Source organism: Lepisma saccharinum, chromosome 22 (assembly GCF_977018435.1).
Source record: "Lepisma saccharinum chromosome 22, izLepSacc3.1, whole genome shotgun sequence".
NCBI lineage: Eukaryota > Metazoa > Arthropoda > Insecta > Zygentoma > Lepismatidae > Lepisma > Lepisma saccharinum.
Window position 1 is genome coordinate 39,731,646 of NC_139250.1, and position 21,510 is coordinate 39,753,155.

At 37.8% G+C, this 21,510-nt stretch overlaps 1 protein-coding gene across 2 annotated transcripts in view; it reads left to right on the top strand.

The window, feature by feature from the left end:
- Positions 1-21,510, top strand: part of LOC146004775 (uncharacterized) — a 91,588-nt gene that overhangs the window by 10,359 nt on the left and 59,719 nt on the right. For both annotated transcript variants that reach the window (XM_083143791.1, XM_083143790.1), the window contains exon 3: positions 1,355-1,482. In XM_083143791.1, coding sequence (XP_082999917.1) covers positions 1,355-1,482 — 128 coding nt within the window. The remainder of the gene's footprint in view (positions 1-1,354; positions 1,483-21,510) is intronic.

Here is a 21,510-nt window from a genome sequence, read left to right on the forward strand (position 1 = left end):
ATCTGGAGGCCAAATAATATATTTTTAATGATATTCCAGTTCTTCTTTTGAAATGCAGCATCTGTTTGTTTTTTCTCTCTGTGTGGTGTTTAAATCAGTAATTTTCTCTCTTTGACTACTTTACACCACTGCAGCTACCCAAGACATGAAGAACTCGCTATGTTTAAGTGTCCTTACTCCATAGCTCTTCTTGCCGAAACCACCATGCGTGCCATGGTTGACAGTCAAAAGCGTTGCTACATCTTTTCTCCCTTCTCTCTACAAGCAACCAGCCCTCCTCTGGGTATGTTCACTGCATTGTCCAGTGACATGCATGTGAGGGAGGGATAAGGCCAAAAATGTTAAAAAACAAAGAGGCTGGACCTAATCTTATGCCATTCTCAAAACATCCTCAAAGGAGCAAGGGGAGAACGTCCCCCTGCACCACCTTCTCCCTTTCCTGTTTTAGAGGAGGGGGTGGGAGTGGCAAGATGCTTGGCAACTCCAAACCAACCCTCCTTTGTCAGTATTCACTCCACCCCTAGATTTATGCCTGTGGTTTTATCTCGGATTTGGGAAATGAAGGATGTTATAGCTTGGTGAAGCCTGTACACCTAAAAGCATACATTGCCCTTAAAAAAAAACACCGTTCCTTCGAAATACAACTTCACTTCAGCACAGAAGAAAATGCTTCTGTTATACTCCAGTCCACATCCTACGACAGGGTTCCCCTGATGGTGCAGTGATAACATTGTCATTTTGCAATCAAGGAGTTCAAGGGTTATTACCTGATGGAAGTGGCACGTGGGCATTTTTATTGCACTTTTAGTGGATGTAAAGCAACAATTCTAACTGACAGGGCCTACTGACTACTTCTCTCAAGCTGCAATAGAGAGGTAGACCAGAGAAATTCTGATTAAATCTACATTGCTGAAAGAGACCAAGCACAGATTAACACCAAATGAAACAATACTACCACCGTTGTATTTATTTCCCCACATATACAGAGTGATTCATAATTCCCTGTGGGTTTTTGAACATCTATAGTACAAGAACTACATACTTACTGCAAAAAGGTGCATATCAGTACATAAAGAATTTCTCCAAGTTTGCACTTGTTATAGGCCCCATCATGTAATTCTAGATTTAGCCTGTAGGTGGCAGTATAATGCAGTTAACGCACACATTGCATGCACTGGTGAACACAAAGTGTTCTGCATCTTATAATTCACTAAATTGGAGTCTGGTGCAGGGATGTCCATTATTTCTTATACAATGTAATGAGTATTACGTAGCTATAATTTGCATTTCCAACATCAGTTATAATTTTATATTACATGTGTGTTATTATTTTAAGATACTTTTTTTTTTCCAGGTCACAGTGGTGAGTGAAACTTCAAATGATGACAGTTATTCCAATCAGTCTGAAGAAAGTGACTCTGCACTTGTTGATTCTAATCCAAGCTTTGGAAATAACTCAGAATTAAGAACAAAATCATCTGGGTATGTATCAATTCCATATAGCATGTTATGAGAAGGGTATGCATTTTGAAGTACAGAAACATGTGGTCCCTGGTTCATGTCTGAGTACTGTTACCAGTGTCTTTATTCTCTGAAAATTCATAGTTCCATATATCAGGATCAATGAAAATGAAAATTTACTTCTTTGTGGCAAATGTATAAAAATATTAATATTGTTTAAAGACCAAATATTTGGAAGATCATTGATAGGCTATGAGAGCCTTTGGCCACTCGCTTGCAAGTGAAAAGAACATAAAGAGCAAGGGGTGACACCCCTGATTAATGAAGCACTAAACACAATTTCTTATAAAAACCACTTCTATCGACTAGACAGGTAGGGTGAGGAAAGACATAAGGAATGCTCGTTTACCTGTAGCTCTGCTGCAATGTCTTTTCCACTGGTCCTTGGATCTATGCGGTCCTACTCTGTAATAACACAGACGAGGGAGCGCTTCTCGGGGCTCCTAAACCCTAGACTCGCGTATACCGATGTTCTAAATAATAAACTTCAACTTTTCGATTGTTCGTTCCTCCTTCTTAGCTAACGACAACTAAGGAGTTCTCTCGCGATAACTGAATCGACGTTAACTGAAAGCAACTGAGTTCTTTTGCAATAACTGACGTGGATGAAAAACGGGAAACAACTAAGGAAGTTATTTTCTCAGGCGACCTATTTAAATGAAATTCGAACTATCAGCCGTTATGACGGTTGACTCGATCGCATCTTTCGGCAATGGCAATTCTGAGGAAAAATACTGATTTCCTGATTCTCATACTGTGTCGGCCTAATGCAATGTCAGCAGTTGTTTTCCAACTTCGCTTAAGGTTGCTTTTGTAATTAGCTTTGAAGAAGCTCTTTTTCAATGCTTCACCCTTTTTATAACATGATTAGCTTATTTATTTATGATGCCCAGGTCCTAGGTTCAATTCATGCCTGCAGCATGATTCGGCACACCGGTCTGGGGCAAAAAAAATTAGATTCGCATAGGGAAGTTAATTTTTTGTAAAGCTGCTGCCTAAAAAAAATTGGTCGCAGGTACCCATCCTGTTCAGTCAAGGATAGAGATAGTTAATTTGAACAAGCCCAAAAAAGCAAGAGAACAATAAAAAAATTTAAAAAATGGGAATAAAAACAAACACAACAGCCAATCATGCAGAGCATAAATCTAAACTTGTTGGGTTACAGACTGAACTGATTTGCGGTTTGCGAGACTGACAGTGTGCGTCTTATTAATCTCCGGTGGCGCTGACAGAGCAATTACTCGTCCTCCCCGACGGCGCAGTGGTAGCGTCGTCGCCTTGTAATCAAGGGGTCCCGGGTTCGATACCCGGTGGAGGTACAAGTGGTTTGGATCCCACTTTAAACGGTAGTTCCAGTCCCAATTAGCCTTACTGTGCATAAAGTGCAACATAGCTGAAAGAACAATCTCTCGTGTCAGTGCTGACGATGAACTTATTTATCACATTTCACTCAGCACGCATTGAAGCACTTTACACGCGGAGCACACGAAAGCACTGTAACACTGAAGATAAAAGGTATCCTTGCTTCCGGGGCAAGGTTAGTTCCATTGTGCATCGTTCTTAAAACACCGAGATTGTTTACACCTTGAACGAGGAGTGATGTCTATATCACCTAAAAAAAAACTTGGTATCAAAACCCAAGAAAGAAAATCATGCAAAGAATACAAGGTAACAACCTGAAGGGTTCATCAGTAACAAAATTGTAAATACCAGGAACAAAAAAGTTCAAAAATTGAAATGTTTGATATATACAAATGAGGCGTTTTGCCACCAAAAACCATTGTCTATTTATTGGGTACACATAAATTTAAAAAGGATTAACATTTGTGGCAGAAATTTAAGTTGAAAATTTATTAAATTCTTTCTGCCGGTCAGAAGAAAACTCTTTTCCGATGTTACACTGCGAATTTGTGTCTTTACTGGCTTGAATACATGAGAATGCCAGCAGGAACAGAAAAAAAGACTTAGTTATTGTACTATATGCACTGCTGAAGAAAACTCCATTAGCAATCGCGATGGTGAGCGTCCATTGCTAATGGAGATCGGCGAACTGCTCATGAAGATCCGGCGATGGGAGTCGAACACACAGTCACGGAAACACACACGAATGTGACACATGGAAAGTCTGTGACGTATCCTGACGATCCTGTTTGGGAGGGGGGGAGGACGGCAACTCTGCTGGCTTTGTTTTGACTCCGGAAAGTGAAGAACCAAGGGGGGGGGGGGTGTTCTGGAACCACATCATTCGCTGGAACACAGGGCCGGAATGCTGCGGGGCTGATCTGAGCTGTACTGCAAATGCTGGTGGGCTGATCCGAGCTGTACTGCAAAGGCTTCTGGGCTGATCCTAGCTCTACTGCAAAGGCTGCTGGGCTGATCTGATAACTGGATCTGCTGCTAGGCTGTCCAGGGTAATGTAACGCTCTTTGGACAAGCGGGAAAGGACCTTTGGCGACTCGAACCCTGAACTTTCTGGAAAGAGGAGACTAAACACCTGGAAAAGAAGGGGGTTGGGACTTTCTAAGTAGGAACTCACTTCGACCCCTGAAACTGGAGAACGAGAACGAAAAAGATATACCTCCGTGCGAAAATCTTGCTGGCGAGAGTGCCGGTGTTCTCTGTGATGGTCGGTGCGTAGTTCCTCGGTGGGCGGTTATCTGAAAAGAGCATAGAAGAATGAGAATGGAAAAGATATATCTGCTGGCAAATTTGCCGATTTTCTCTGTGACGGTCGGGGCTGCATTCCTCGGGGGGTGCCTGTCTGAAAAGATCAGAAAGAAATGGAACACAAAATAAAATACCTACTCGTAGAAATCCTGCCGGGGAGAGTGCCTGGTTCATCTAAGAAGGTCGGTGTGTCGAACCTCCATGGTTGCCCATCTGAAAAGAGTAGCGACAAGCTGAAAGGAAAAAGAGATACCTGACCATGTAGCTGGAAGACTCCAGGAAGGGAGGGAGGTTACTGCACTGCTGTGGCTGTCTGACAGTATTTCTGGAACACTCTCTGAAGTCTGTAAGTACGGAATTCTGGAATGTTATCCTTCGGGGTGCTGGATTCCCCAGTTGAGGTCCGGGAGAAATGCTGGCCTCAGTTGATTCCGGCATGACACGAAGATAGGTTAGGGTGTGAGAGAGAGAAGTTAGTAAAAACAAAAGAGATGACACCTGTTCAGTCGTTACGTGTGTCTATCATGTTGATGTATAAAAAATAATAATAATAATAATTTTATGAAGGACATTATCTTCCCTTGGGAGCTGCAAGGGTTCTGCCTTCCAATGTGGGGGAAGGGGGGTCCTCTCTGGCAAAGAGGAAATGTCCTGGAACCTTCAGTAATTTGTAGATTCCCAGAGGGTGGAGATAATTTACTTGTATGAAAGTAAATGTAAATTCGGATAAGAAAAAGGCAGGGGATCTAAGGAATTAATAAAAAATGCAAGGGCAATAAGGTATTGCATATGGCCTATCATGGCTGCATAAAAGCTATGAGTAATAAGATTCGTTGCGATTAGGCAAAGGTATCGGTTTAAGCTACAATTTATTTAGATATTGTAAAGATTAAGACGAGTTAAATTCCCAGTAAGTGCTGTCGTCAAATGAACGAGGGAAAATATGATCGTTGCCCATAATAGTGATGTCCCCTTTAAAAGAAAGAAACACTATTTCAGTCTCAGCTTATTCTGTTTCGTTAACATATTTATAATAACAAGTGGATGAAATGAAATTATATGTGAAATATATTATTTTAAGGTATATATTCATTTTCCAGATGGGGGCCGCTGTCCCGCTGTTGCCCGTACTTTAATACAACAGAAAAACTCGAGGAAGGGGGACATATGTTCAGACTTTGTACTCTCAGGCTTTGAGTCGAGGTAAAATACAAGCTGTGGATATTGCTTGATCGTAGCGGCTTTGCAGCAAAGTGATTTATGGATAATGACAGTATAGTATTTGATTACAGATGGTCGAGCTGTGAGATGTAGGAGCATGTGAATGCTGAATTGCAAATAACTCGGAGTCGATTTGCATGTTGCTGCACTGCTGGCAACTGAACCAACGATTTGAACAACAAGTTAATAATCCAATGCCCATGTGCTCAACCAGAGACAGGATTGAGAAGACTTATATCTGGGGATGCAAGGAAAACGGATTCGAACTACAGACAGGTGCTCTGGCAACACTACACCGGCTTCCGGGGCAAACATGGAATGGTGGAGAGAGAAAGAAAGAGTATGAAGCGCTGACACCCGATGCGGTCAAAGTTCACTTGGCAGATCTAAAGCTGCCGTGAAAGATTTGAGTCTTATCAGAAATAGAATTCGCCAGCGATTCTTTAGGAGAAATCAGCGGCTTGTGCGGACAATGGATTTATTTAGGAATTTTGTTGCATTATTTATGTGGTTGGAAACCGATGGAGTCTGGTCTTGAGTACACCCTTCCAGATCTGCGGGCACGTTGTCGATTGTAAAACCTATGTTTTCGTAGCAATGATCAGAAGGAGAGTTAGATTAACTAGCGAGGTCAGTCATTTATATATATATATATATATATATATATATATATGAGTAAGTAAACCATATTTGTCTCTTAATTACTTATTGAAGCAGTCCTATCTTCATTAACTTATTTACTTGTTACTTATTGTCTTTATTTGTGCATAGATCTCTTGCCCATCTATAAAACGTCGGTATCCATATAACTGTATTTGACTTAGACTTGGCTCAAATCCATGCAATGAAAATGATATGCATAAGAATGCGGAAGTATTCTTAAGGCCATGCTGGTCCAACATCACACCAAAATAGCGAAGAATGTACTTCTTGTAAGTCATTGAATGTGCTCAGCACACAAATTAATAAAGAAATCAAAAGCCTTCGGCTTACGTCATCCTTCCCATCTGATTTAAACAGAGGGTGCCCCTTGGGGGGGGGGGGGGGCTTGTATATAATAAGCACATTATTATTTTCTTTTTAAGCATATCATATGTCTCACTGTGTGCTAACATAAGAATAACTCCTAGAGTTTCATAATATAAATGTACTCGGTTGTAACCATAACATCTTAGTGTGAGTGACTTTGGTTGGCCAAAAGGAATATAATCCATAAAAACTAGGCATATTAGTTTCCTTTATAACTATGACTCATCCCTTCCAAAAAAAAATTGCTTATTTTAATGCTGTGTGCAATTGATCTTGCTGGATATGAGAAAGACAGAAATGACCGAACTTATATCTGTGCTGGACCTAATTATGGGGGGAACGGAGAATGTGTTTTCATGTACAAGGTAACCAAAAAAGTTATTGCTGTTTTTAACGTCCCATTAATCATGCGCTCACAGAGAGGAAATGAAATGACGCACATGCCTGCCAAGGGATCGGGAGTTAGTCTGACCATCGACTGTCAGTAATACAGGCACGTTGCGCACACACAGCAGTCGTAGCTCATCCAGTGTCAAAGAGAAATGGAGGTATGGAAGCAGCTTGTTCGCATGTGTTTGTTGTACGACTTTAAAGTACTTTAAAGTGGGCCTGTCAGGCATTTGGGGAGAATGCCGTGATCGAACGCACTGCCAGGCATTGGTTCCAGAAATTACGTTCGGGAGATGTGAGCCTTTCGGATGAACCTCACAGTGGACGACCACATGTGTTGGATGATGAGGCTCTGAAAGCAGCCATCGAGGAGGACAGTAGTCTAACGTGTGATGAACTTGCAGAAAGGTTCCATGTTTCCACTGAAACAGTCAGACTACACCTGCATGGGATAGGGAAGTCATACAAGTTAAGCAAGTGGGTTCCCCACACATTGTCAACTGCCAACAAGGAACAATGAGTGACAGCCTGTTTGTCCTTGCTCATTCCGCACCTGAACACACCCATATTTGATCGCTTGCTCACTGCTGACGAAAAGTGGGTCCTCTATGACACTCCCAAGCGTACCAGACATTGGTTGTCGCCACGTGACCCTGTTCCTTACACATCGAGACCACCTCTGCACCCACGAAAGGTTATGCTCTCTGTATGGTGGAATTGTCGGCAAGTGGTGCATTACGAGCTCCTTCCACCTGTTCAGACCATCACTGCTTACCTCTACTCTCAGCAGTTGCAAAGAGTGCACCGTGCATTGCGGCAGAAGGAGCCGGCATTGGTGATTCGCAAGGGTGTGCTGCTGCTGCACGACAATGCCAAGTCACATGTGGCAAAAGGGACCCGGGAGAGACCCTTCAGCAACTTGGCTGGTAGACACTGTGCCATCCACCATATTCACCGAACCTTGCACCAACAGATTACCACCTGTTTCATTCCCTCGACAACCACCTCCGTGCGAGATCCTTCGCAAATGAGGGAGACCTGCGGAACGCAGTCACGGACTTCTTTGCATCCAAGCTCACTGAGTTTTATCACCAGGGTATTGTGCAGCTGCAGGAACGTTGGCAAAAGGTGTTGGATGCTGATGGAGATTACTTAGAAACCTAAAGGTACGTACCGTCCACTGTATTGCTCTTTGTTTATCACTGCTCTAGAATGGCAAGAGCTTTTTTGTTACCTTGTATTTCCGTAGTTAGGACAGTAAAACACACATTTTCGTAAACGTGAAAAATACCAAGGCCACATGTGCTTCTTAAAGCAATTTTATTTATATCATCTGTAGCATGAAATTGTACTGCAATGGGTCTCCGGCAGTCTCGACGATGATGCAGGCAGCTAAGTAGAAAAAACAAAGAAATTGCCAATATCGTGATAAAATTAATGAAATTCCTCTAACAAAAAGAACAATATGTGTAAAAACGTGAAAGTGTTGAAGCCATATGCGCCAAACACCACACTACTAACTAACTAACTAACTCCCTAGCCTTCTTAAACCCGAAGGTTCATGGCTGCAGCAACACAGGCCTTCCATCTTTCCCTATCTTGAGCAAGTTCTATATACTCTTTTCCATCCCTACCGATTTCCCTTAGGTCCATCTCAACATTGTCCCTCCATTTTCGTCTTGGCCTTCCTAGAGGTCTCTTACCATCAGGTTTCCCAACAAGAATCCTGTAAACTCCTCTTTCCTCTCCCATTCGTGCCACATGGCCTGCCCACCTAAGTCTTCTTGATTTAATTATTCTAATAATATCTGGACATGAATACAAATTATGTAGTTCTAAATTATGTAACCTTCTCCACTCACCTGTCTCCTCATCCCTTTTAGGTCCAAAGATTTTCCTAAGGATCTTATTTTCAAATACTCTCAATTTATGTTCCTCTTTCAATGTAAGGGACCAAGTTTCACATCCATATAATACTACAGGCAAAATTACTGTTTTGTATATTTTAAATTTTAGTTTCTTAGATATTAAATGAGAAGACAAAAGTTTATGAAGAGAGAAGTAACATGCATTTCCTGAATTAAGCCTACTTTTTATTTCCTCTTTAATATAATTGTCATTTGTTAGTATTACTCCTAAGTATTTGAATTTGGAAACTGGTTCAAACGAGTTGTTATCAATAATTAGATTTTGATTATTACCTAACACTTGGTTTCAGCCTGTAAGCATATATTTAGTTTTCTCTTTGTTAACTTCCAAACCTATCTCTTTAGCAGTTTTGAAAAATATTTTAGCATTATTCTTAATTGTATTCACATCATCCCCCAGTAAGTCTACATCATCTGCATATGCTAACAACTGAGTCACACCATTTAATTTTAGTCCTTCTTTACTTTCTTTTACCTTCCTTACAGCATATTCTAAGGCAAAATTAAAGAGCAATGGAGATAATGCATCTCCTTGTTTTAACCCATCATGAATTGTAAATTTGTCAGACATATTAATACCCACACGAATTTTACTTTCTGTTTCACTGGTGCATATTTTTATCATACTAACAAGCTTCTTAGGTATTCCAAACTCGACTAATATATTATATAATTTATCTCTTTTGACCAAATCATATGCTTTTTTGAAATCAATGAATAGCTGATGGACATTTTGATTATATTCCCACTTTTTTTCAAGTGTCTGTCTGATATGAAAAATTTGATCTGTAGTTGATCTGTTACGTTTAAATCCACATTGATAATCACCTATAATTTCATTAGCATATGGGGTTAGTCTTGTTAAAAGAATGTTAGATAATATTTTATATGTTGTTGAGAGTAGAGAAATTCCACGGTAATTATTGCAGTTCATTTTATCACCTTTTTTAAACACAGGAACAATTATGGATTCTTTCCACTGTTGAGGGATTTCTTCTTTATTCCATATTAAACAAATTAATTTATGAATTTGACATATTAATGAATTTCCACCATATTTAATTAACTCAGCTGGTATTAAATCAATGCAAGGTGCTTTGTTATTCTTTAGCCTTTTAATAGCATCTTTAACTTCAGTCAAGTTAGGTTCTGGAACTAAAGGTTCTGCTGTGTGGACTTCATTTACTTCTGATTTATCTCCTACATGAACATTTAAAAGGTCATTAAAGTAGTTCTTCCATCTATTTAGAATATCGCTTGGGTCAGCTAGAAAATCAGCATCTTTATCTTTTATCAAGTTTACTTTAGGTTGCCACCCCTTTCTAAACTCATTTACACCTTTATATAAATCTCTGATATTTTTATTTTTGCTGTTTGTTTCAATTTCGTTAATTTTGCTTTTCAAGTAATCTCTTTTTTTACTTCTAAACGTGCGGTTAACTTCTCGCTTTATTCTATTATAATTGTTTAGATTTGCATCATCAGAGTTATTTAACCACCTAAGTCTAGCCTGATTTCTTATTTCTATTAGATTATGACATTCATTATCAAACCATGGCTTACTTTTTCTCGGTTTATGGTATCCTATACTTTCTTTAGCTGCTGATTCTATTGCATTACGTATGTGCTCCCAATTCTTATTTACGTCTGTTTCATTTATATTTTCATCATCATTTAAATCCTGCAAAACATCAAATCTATTTGACAGTTTAATTTGGTAATCTTTCTTAATTCTTTCATCAGTAAACTTTCCTGTATCAAATTTTAGAACTTTTAGATTTTGTTGCTTATGATTTATCACAGAGTCTTTCTCTTAATTTAGCAATTACTAAATAATGGTCACTGGCACAGTCAGCACCTCTATGTGTACGAATGTCAATTATACTAGTATGCCTTCTCTTATCAATGAGAATATGATCTATCTGATTATGAGTTTTACCATCTGGAGAAGACCTGGTATATTTATGGATATCTTTATGTTTAAAAGTGGTACTTTTCACAATTAAATTCTTTGAGGTTGCAAAAGTAATGAATCTAATACCATTATCATTACTTAATTCATGAAGACTTTCTTTACCAATCGTGGGTTTAAATGTATCTTCTTTGCCAATCTGTGCATTACAGTCACCTAACAGAATTTTCATATCATACTGAGAAAATTTATCAAAGGCCTGTTCTAACTCTGTATAAAAATCATCTTTAGTATTATCATCTTTATCTTCCGTTGGTGCATGTATGTTTATTAAAATAATTTTACACCACCTACCCTGTAAAACTGCATATGATATCCTATCATTAATAAATTCTAGTGTTTTAAGAGCTGAGATAATTCTATTATTTATGAAAAAGCCTGTTCCAAAATTATGATTTTCAGTACCACCATAGAAAAAAGTATAATTTTTAGTTTTACAATTCCCTTCTCCTGGCCACCTAACTTCCTGGACAGCTACTACATCTAATTTATACCTAACTATCTCATTAACTGTACACTGAAATGCCCCAGGCCGGTAAAGGCTCAGAACATTCCAGGTGTCTAATTTAATATCCTTATTCCTAACGTAGATCTTATCCTTAGTCCAGGGACCTCCCAAAGTAGTCCCCACCCGGAGATCCGAATGGGGGACTATTTTACCTCCGGAATATTTTACCTTGGGAACATCCATGGTCTTATATTGCTGTTTCTTGACATTTTTTTTTTTTTTGCAGTGCAAAGTTGTCAGCTCTACACCTAACCCTCAATATGAATGGAGGAACTACTACACAAGACAAACACAAACACATTAGACAGCACAATTACTACACAAGACGAACACAAACACATTAGACAGCACAACTACTACACAAGACACACACAAACACATCACAACTATAACACAATATAAACACAAACACACCACAACTACTACACAATATAACAAACACCACACTAAAACAATGGAAAATCTGATTCTACAAGAAAAAAGAAAAAAGAACCTGTGGCGGCGTAAGTCATCCTTTACCGTCTGCTTAAAACAGAGGGCGTCCCTTGTAGAACATGTATATAATAAGCGCGTAATTATTTCCATTTGAAGCATATGATAATTGAGACTGTTTCTCGGAGCGCTAACCTAATAACTCCTGGAGTTATATAAACTTGCTTTCTTCGAGCCTTAGCATTTCAGTGTGAGTGACGTTGATATTCACTTTGTGGAACTATGTAGGGGCTAAAAACAATATCTTTCACAAAACTTTACATCATAATAGGCGTATCAATACATATCTATCTCCTAAAAAAGTTGCTGCTGGTCGACCACTTATATACACAAAGATTTGTGAGCTTGCTGGGGGTGGGTGGGTGTAATTCCCTTACCCCAACGTGTGCTGATCATCTTCATCAGACTCATTGGTGTGTGTGTGGGGGGGGGGGGTTAAGTTAAGTCAGCATTTTCTCGCAAGGAACGAAATGCTAAGAACCTGACAACTCACATCACCAGCTTTGATACCAGACTCCCTGGACTGCATAATATGATACGCTGAAACTGTAAGCTCAGCTGACTTTAGACACGCTTCGTGTAGTAAAACAATGAATAAATCTGCAATCGAGCTGCCTACCCGGAGAGTAAACTTGCATGCATGTTGAACCGTATTGAAATATAACTGAATGTAAAATGTGATTATTTCCTAAAGGGGGAGGGCTATAAAGATTCTGTGTGACGATTAATCATAATTACAGACAAAATTCGCAAAACTGCATCGTTATTTAATGAAAAATAACAATCAGTTTTACATTAATTAAAACAACCTTTAACGTTTGTCTCTATTTAGTGAATTAGTGATTTACGTTGTGATTAGGTAACCAGATGAAATCTTGTGATTGACACTGAAGGGAGTGAATTAAATTTTAATAAATTCCGTAACTTGAATCGAAATTGTGATATTTCTATTTTAAAGGTTAAAACAAAATACACTGCTGGACAAAAAAAAACGGACACTTGCATTTTTTGTGATAATGCATAAATTCTGATTCAAAAGCTAACTAAATGTTGCAGAAATTATTGGAAATAAGACAACCTGAATATATTTAACAGAAAGCAAATTAAAATTTATTGTTAATAAGTTAAATTAGAACATAAATGAAAGTTACAAGAAACTAACAAAAAAATAGAAAAAAAAATCTTAGCAATATTATTTTTAATATTGTTAACTGGTACTGGTGGGGTATATAAGCTGCCTAGTAGCGGGTGTTACCTCCCCTGCCATCAATTACAGCTTGTAACCGCCGTGGCATACTTCGAATAACGTGGCAATCACTTCTTGGTCCAATTGCTCCCATTCTTCTTGAATAGCACGTCTTAGCTCTTCAGTTGTTTCTGGAACTATTGTGTGGTTTCTGATATGTCGTTTCAGTTGGTCCCAGATGTGCTATATCGGATTTAGGTCCAGACTTTGTGGTGGCCATTCTAATCGCATAATCCCAACTATGTCCAGGTACTCCGTGACAATATTCGCAATGTGAGGATGCGCATTATCATGCATAAAAACAAAGTCCGGGCCTATGAATGGTGCATATGGTACTACATGATCTGCCACACATTCTGTAATATACCTGCGAGCTGCCATTGCCCCTTTCTCTACAAGAACCAACTCTGTACGTCCTTGTAAAGAGATACCTCCCCATACGATGACACCACCACCTCCAAAGGGTGTTATTTCAACGAAATAACATTGTGCATAATGCTCATTAGGACTTCTATACACATGTTCATGCCCGTCTGATAAATGTAGGTTGAATTTTAACTCATTGGAGAATAAAACCTTTTCCCACTGCTCCACATTCCAATGTAAGTGTTTTGTAACAAATTCCAGTCTTCGCTTCCGGTGACGTGCTAACAACCTGGGACCTGTAGACGGCCTACGATATCATAAACCACTTTCATTGTGTTCTATGAACTGTTCGTGAATAAACCACAGATCTATGAACATTTCTCAAACGTTGTGCCACAATATTTGAAGTTGTACGACGGTCTCTTAAGACTATGATACGCATTAAAACATCTTCCTGTGCTGTTGTGCATCATTCCCGAACAGAACAATGCCAGAACCCGGTCTTCTACCATAGGAACCAGTTGCATCATACTGTCTGAGAGCTTCATGGATAGTACTTCATGGTATATTTAGCACCCTAGCAATATAGTGTACACTACAACCATCATCGCGAAGAGCTACTGCTTTTACTACATATTTACGTCTCATTTTCAAGCTAGCAAACCTACAATACACTTGCAAGAAAAATACCAGCAATGACAATGTCAATAATATCTGTTACAATGGTTACTATGAACCAAAATTCATGCCTCTCTAGACATTAAACAAAATAACATCAACTGGAATTGAAAATCAATAAATGAAAACAAAATTGCATGAAATTAATTTTGAGCCTACTAGGCGTTCCAAATAAGTAAATACGAGTAAATAAATAGATAAATGATAAACGGAAAAATTATGGAAAATATTGAATAATAAATGTTCAATAATGAATGTTCAATTGTTCAATACTTAACTGAGAGCATAGTTCATAAGTAATTGCAATTCAGATGTCAAATATTAAGGTATCCATTTCTTTTTGTCCAGCAGTATATTTCATTATATATTCTATAAATTTCTTGATTATATCTTATTCTCCACCTTCCATTTTCATTCACAGTACCTAAAATTCTTCTTAATACTTTTCTTTCAAAGGAGTTGATGGTGTTTGTGGCTTGTTTATTTAGGGTCCAGGTTTCACTGCCATACCATATTACTGATCCTATCATTACTTTCTAGAGTAGTATTTTCCTTTTATAATGTATCTCTTTCGATTTTAAAATTGATATCAAGGAATATATACTTTATTGGCTTGATGGATTTTCTTCTTTATATCTTCCATTTTCTCATTATTTTCTGTAATCCAGGCCCCTAAATATTTAAATTGTGTGACCACTTCTATTTTTTGAGAATTACTTGTTAGTTCTTTTGGCTTCCTTCTCTTCCTTTTTGTTGATATCATTGGTTTGGTTTTATTGGGATTTATGTGCAGGCCAACTTCCCTTGCGTTCTTCTCTAATTCGTGGAATATTTCTATTGCTTCTTTATGTGTTCGAATCATGATGTTCAGGTTGTTTTCGTATCCTACTATTTGTACCATTTTGTGCTCCAATGTTGTATTTGCATTTACTGGTATTTTCCTTGTTACAATCTCCAATACTATGTTGAAGAGAATAGGTGCCAGTATATTCTCCTTGTTTTAGCCCTACTTTAACTGCAAAATCGTCTGTTGTTCCAAGCAATAATTTTACTCGGGTCTTTGTGTGTATCCTCGTCATTCTCGTAAGTCTTATGAGCTTTTGTGGTATTTTAAAGTGACATGATTTCGTAGATCTTGTTCCTGTATATGCTATCATATGCTTTCTGAAATCAATGAATATTTGTGTTAATTGTAGATTATTCTCCCAGAAGGCTTCCGTTATTTGTCTGGTTTATCTGGTCTATTGTAGTTCTACCTTTCCTGAATCCTCCTTGATATTCTCCCATTATTTTCTCTGTAAGTGGGTTTAGTTTGTCTTTTAACAGACAAGTAAATATCTTGTATACTGTACACAGTAAATATATTCCTCTATAGTTATTACATTCCAGTTTACTTCCTTTTTTGTGTATGGGTACTATGCAGATGCTATTCCATTTGTCTGGCATATATTCTTCTTCCCATATCTTTACTATGAGTATATGTAAACTAGTTGCAAGTTCCCCTCCTCCTTGTTTTATTACTTCATTTGTTATTCTATCCACACCTGGGGTTTTCCCATTTTTTTAGTCCCCTGAGAACTTCTTTAGTTTCTTCTAGTGTATGTCTATATTGATGTTCATTATTTTCCTCACTCTCATAGTTTATATCCACATCTCTATCATCTTCTTTGCCTTCATTGTCCTCTTTTCCTTTTTCTTCTTTTTCTTCTATGTTCAACATTTCCTCAAAATATTCCTTCCATCTCTTGTTTATGCCTTCTATACTTCCAACTAGTTTGCTCTCCTTATCTTGTATTACGTTGGTATTTGGTTTATATCCTTCTTTAATATTTATAATTTCCTTATATGCTGCTCTCAGATTATTTTCTTCCCAGTCTTTTTGTATTTTCTCACTCAAGTATTTTCTCTTTTTGTTCCGGCATATTTTATCTGCCATTATTCTGGCATTACTTTCATTGGTGTACGTTTGATTGGCTTATAGTCGATTTTTGGGTGGTGTGGAAGTGAAGGTTATAGGGCTAAATGGAATATGGGCGAAAGGTTTAAGGGCTAATTGGAATAAGGGCGAAAAGTTTAATTTTGAAATGGAATAAGCGCGAAAGTTTTAAGGGTGAAATGGAATAAGGGCGAAAGGTTTCTCGTAGATCTGAGATATGGTTGGAGAAAATATGGCGAAAGGACTTGTTTCTGTTTGTCTTGTGAAGTAGCGGTGGTGTGTATGTATGTCTCTTGTGTTGTGTGTTTGTGTAGTAGTTGTGCTGTCTAGTTTGTTTATTTTGTCTTGCGTAGTAGTTGTGTTGTCTAATCTGTTTGTGTTTGTCTTGTGTAGTAGTTGTGGTGTGTAGTTGTTTATGTTTATGTTTATATTGTGTAGTAGTTGTGGTGTGTTTGTGTTTATATTGTGTTATAGTTGTGATGTGTTTGTGTGTGTCTTGTGTAGTAGTTGTGCTGTCTAATGGCTTTGTGTTCATCTTGTGTAGTAATTGTGCTGTCTAATGTGTTTGTCTTGTGTAGTAGTTCCTCCATTCATATTGGGGGTTAGGTGTAGAGCTGACAACTCTGCACTGCAAAAAAAAAAAAAAATGTCAAGAAACAGCAAAATACGGCCATGGATGTTCCCAAGGTAAAATATTCTGGAGGTAAAATAGTCCCCCGTTCGGAACTCCGGGTGGGGACTACTTTGGGAGGTCCCTGGACTAAGGATAAGATCTACATTAGGAATAAGGATATTAAATTAGGCACCTGGAATCTTCTGAGCCTTTACTGGCCTGGGGCATTTCAGTGTACAGTTAATGAGATAGTTAAGTATGAATTAGATGTAGTAGCTGTCCAGGAAGTTAGGTAGCCACGAGAAGGGAACTGTAAAACTAAAAATTATACTTTTTTCTATGGTGGTACTGAAAATCATAATTTTGGAACAGGCTTTTTCATAAATAATAGAATTATCTCAGCTCTTAAAACACTAGAATTTATTAATGATAGGATATCATATGCAGTTTTACAGGGTAGGTGGTGTAAAATTATTTTAATAAACATACATGTACCAACGGAAGATAAAGATGATAATACTAAAGATGATTTTTATACAGAGTTAGAACAGGTCTCTGATAAATTTTCTCAGTATGATTTGAAAATTCTGTTAGGTGACTGTAATGCACAGATTGGCAAAGAAGATACATTTAAACCCACGATTGGTAAAGAAAGTCGTCATGAATTAAGTAATGATAATGGTACAAGATTGATTACTTTTGCAACCTCAAAGAATTTAATTGTGAAAAGTACCACTTTTGAACATAAAGATATCCATAAATATACCTGGTCTTCTCCAGATGGTAAAACAGATAGATCATATTCTCATTGATAAGAGAAGGCATACTAGTATAATTGACATTCGTACACATAGAGGTGCTGACTGTGCCAGTGACCATTATTTAGTAATTGCTAAATTAAGAGAAAGACTCTCAGTGATAAATCATAAGCAACAAAATCTAAAAGTTCTAAAATTTGATACAGGAAAGTTTACTGATGAAAGAATTAAGAAAGATTACCAAATTAAACTGTCAAATAGATTTGATGTTTTGCAGGATTTAAATGATGATGAAAATATAAATGAAACAGACGTAAATAAGAATTGGGAGCACATACGTAATGCAATAGAATCAGCAGCTAAAGAGAGTATAGGATACCATAAACCGAGAAAAAGTAAGCCATGGTTTGATAATGAATGTCATAATCTAATAGAAATAAGAAATCAGGCTAGACTTCGGTAGTTAAATAACTCTGATGATACAAATCTAAGCAATTATAATAGAATAAAGCGAGAAGTTAACTGCACGTTTAGAAGTAAAAAAAGAGATTACTTGAAAAGCAAAATTAACGAAATTGAAACAAACAGCAAAAACAAAAATATCAGATATTTATATAAAGGTGTAAATGAGTTTAGAAAGGGGTGGCAACCTAAAGTAAACTTGATAAAAGAAGAAGACGCTGATTTTCTAGCTGACCCAAGCGATATTCTAAATAGATGGAAGAACTACTTTAATGACCTTTTAAATGTTCATGTAGGAGATAAATCAGAAGTAAATGAAGTCCACACAGCAGAACCTTTAGTTTCAGAACCTAACTTTACTGAAGTTAAGATGCTATTAAAAGGCTAAAGAATAACAAAGCACCTGGCATTGCTTTAATACCAACTGAGTTAATTAAATATGGTGGAAATTCATTAATATGTCAAATTCATAAATTAATTTATTTAATATGGAATAAAGAAGAAATCCCTCAACAGTGGAAAGAATCCATAATTGTTCCTGTGTTTAAAAAAGGTGATAAAATGAACTGCAATAATTACCGTAGAATTTCTCTACTCTCAACAACATACAAAATATAGTCTAACATTCTTTTAACAAGACTAACACCATATGCTAATGAAATTATAGGTGATTATCAATGTGGATTTAAACGTAACAGATCAATTACAGATCAAATTTTATACATCAGACAGACACTTGAAAAAAGTGGGAATATAATCAAAATGTCCATCACCTATTCATTGATTTCAAAAAGCATATGATTCGGTCAAGAGAGATAAATTATAAAATATATTAGTAGAGTTTGGAATACCTAAGAAGCTTGTTAGTATGATAAAAATATGCACCAGTGAAACAGAAAGTAAAATTCGTGTGGGTATTAACATGTCTGACAAATATACAATTCATGATGGGTTAAAACAAGGAGATGCATTATCCTTTAATATCTAAGAAACTAAAAGTTTAATATACAAAACAGTAATTTTGCCTGAAGTATTTTATCGATGTGAAACTTGGTCATTTTTCACCAATTTTTCTGTTATTTTCCTTTTTAGTTCTTGATTTATTTGATCTTCTTTTATTCTTCCTTTTAATCTTCCTAAATTTAGTTTTATGTCCTTCTGTTTCTGAGGTTTACTGATCTTCCTTATCTTTGCTCTAAATTTTGTTTTTACTAGGAAATGATCCATCGAGCAACTAGCTCCTCTGTATGCCCTTACATCGATTATACTGGATGCAGCTATCTTTTCAATCAATGCATGATCTATTTGTTTAACCGTCCTCTTGTCCGTTGACATCCATGTCCCCAAATGTATGTTTTTGGGAAACATGTTGATACAATTTTCATGTTTTTGCTGGCTGCAAAATCTATCAGTCGGATTTTATTATCATTCGATTTTTCATGTATGCTCCATTTTCCTATTGTTCCTCCATACATTTCCTCTTTTCCATTTTTTGCATTAGCTTCACCTATGATCATTTTGATATCATTTGATGGTATTCTATCATATGTCTCCAATTCTTGGTAGATGGATTCTTTTATTTGCTCATTCTTCTATTCTGTTGGTGCATGAATGTTAATTATAGATATGTTGAAGAAAGTTGTTTTTAGTCTATTATTTACCAGGTCAATCCTAATATTATCTGTTTTAGTTTTTTGTTTACTATGATCACACCATCCTGCCAGGACTCCCGTCTCTCGTCAGTTCGCTGACCTCAACTTTGGGCTGGGTTGCTCAGCTTAACAGGGTCCACCAGCTTGAAGGAGAGAGTGGAGTTGGAGTGGATAACTAAAGGTTAAAAGATTAAAAATCAGTAACTTACATGTGTGAGCATGAGATTTTTCAAACTACGTTTCGAAGGTTATACTACGTCCTTCTTTATTCAGGTTGATGCGTTGTTTTCAGACACCTGGCATGGTGCCTCATCGAGAAGGTGTTGGTTGAGGATTTATGTCAAAAGGTATAGGAAACAACACTTACTAAAAAGATGATGTAAAATATACCTACTTAATACCGCGCAATACTCTATTCAAACAAAAGAACGTTCAAAGCTTCTGAAGGCAAACTGCCGATTGGTGCTCAGTGTAGGTGAATGTACGGGTTAGCAAGTGCTTGGAGAAGGAAAACTCCTCCCCTCCAGCCTTTCCCCAAGTGGGGCTCATGAGTAACCAGTCCAAGGTGAATTCCACTTCCACCTCGGTGGCTTTCCTAACCTTGGGGGTAACATGGAAGTCCATCTCGACTCTATTCCCGGTGACTTTATCCCATTTTTTAAAAAAGTTTATCCAGCCGTCTTCCAAGTTTTCATCATCAATATTGAGTTTATTCCAATTGTCCGTGCATATATAGGCTGTCTCATACACATTCCTATCTAATTTGTTGTTAATTTTTCTGATGACTTCTCTTTTAGCAATCTTATGCCGGTTAACTAATACATGCTCAGATAATCCTGTCTTGGGTATACTCTCTTTTACATGTTTATCGTGCTCACTCCACCTATTTTACATACTCTTCCCAGTCTGTCCCACGTATTCCTTTCCGCATTCACATACTATCTTGTACCAATATTATTGGCTAAGGAAATCTACAACGACAATTAAGTAGGATCATGCCAGGAAAAGCAGATCTACGAGGGCTATTTTTTTTTTTTATCAAGGTCTGATCGGTCGCAAAATAAAAACCACATTGAAAATCCGATGAAGCTGTGTGCGGATGTGTTGCACAGTGTCTCTAGTATGCAGGTTGATCGCGTCACGTTGCACGTGTCAGTTCGGAGCGTGCAGTGAGTACAGAAACATGCCTAGAACATTAGAGTTGCACGCCAAGTGTGAAGTGCATGCAGTCATTCGATTTCTTTATGCTGAGGGGTGCAATGCAGCCGAAATTCATTGACGAATGAGTGCAGTGTACGGTGAAACTTTCTTGAGTGACAGCAAAGTGCGGCAATGGTACAGGAACTTTGAAACAGGACATACAGACGTTCATGAGGCAGGCGGTCAGGGAAGGAAGTGAGTGTCAACCGATGATCTTGTTCAGCGAATGGATCAGGTGATTCGAGAAAATCGTCGGTTCACAATTTCTGTGTTGAGTGAGTCGTTTCCCGAAATTTCAAGGTCAGCTCTCAATACCATCATGACTGAGACACGTCAGTACTTTAAACTCTGTGCGAGCTGGATTCCGAAGATGCTGTCCGACCAGCACAAAAGACAGCGAATGGGCGTCGCCTAACGTTTCTTGAGTGCTACCATGATGAAGGAGAGGGTTTTTGAACAAAATTGTCACATGGGACGAGACATAGGTCCATTTCGAAAATGAAGAAACAAAAGAGCAATCCAAACAGTGGATGAATTCCCATTCCCCGTGTAAACCAAAGAAGTGCAAGCAAACCTTATCCATCAGAAAGCGTATGGCTTATGTGTTCTGGGAAAGAAAAGAAATGTTGATGGTGGAATTCATGGAACGTGGCATGACCATCACTGCAGCCTCATACAGGGTGACGCTTCAACGTCTACGAAGGGCAATTCAGAACAAGCGAAGAGGAATGTTGTCATCAGGCATTGTCCTTCTTCATGACAATGCTCGGCCGCACACTGCAGCTGCAACACAGACGCTCCTCCAGCATTTTCGACGTGAGGTGTTTGATCACCCACCTTACAACCCAGACTTGGCTCCCTCACATTTTCA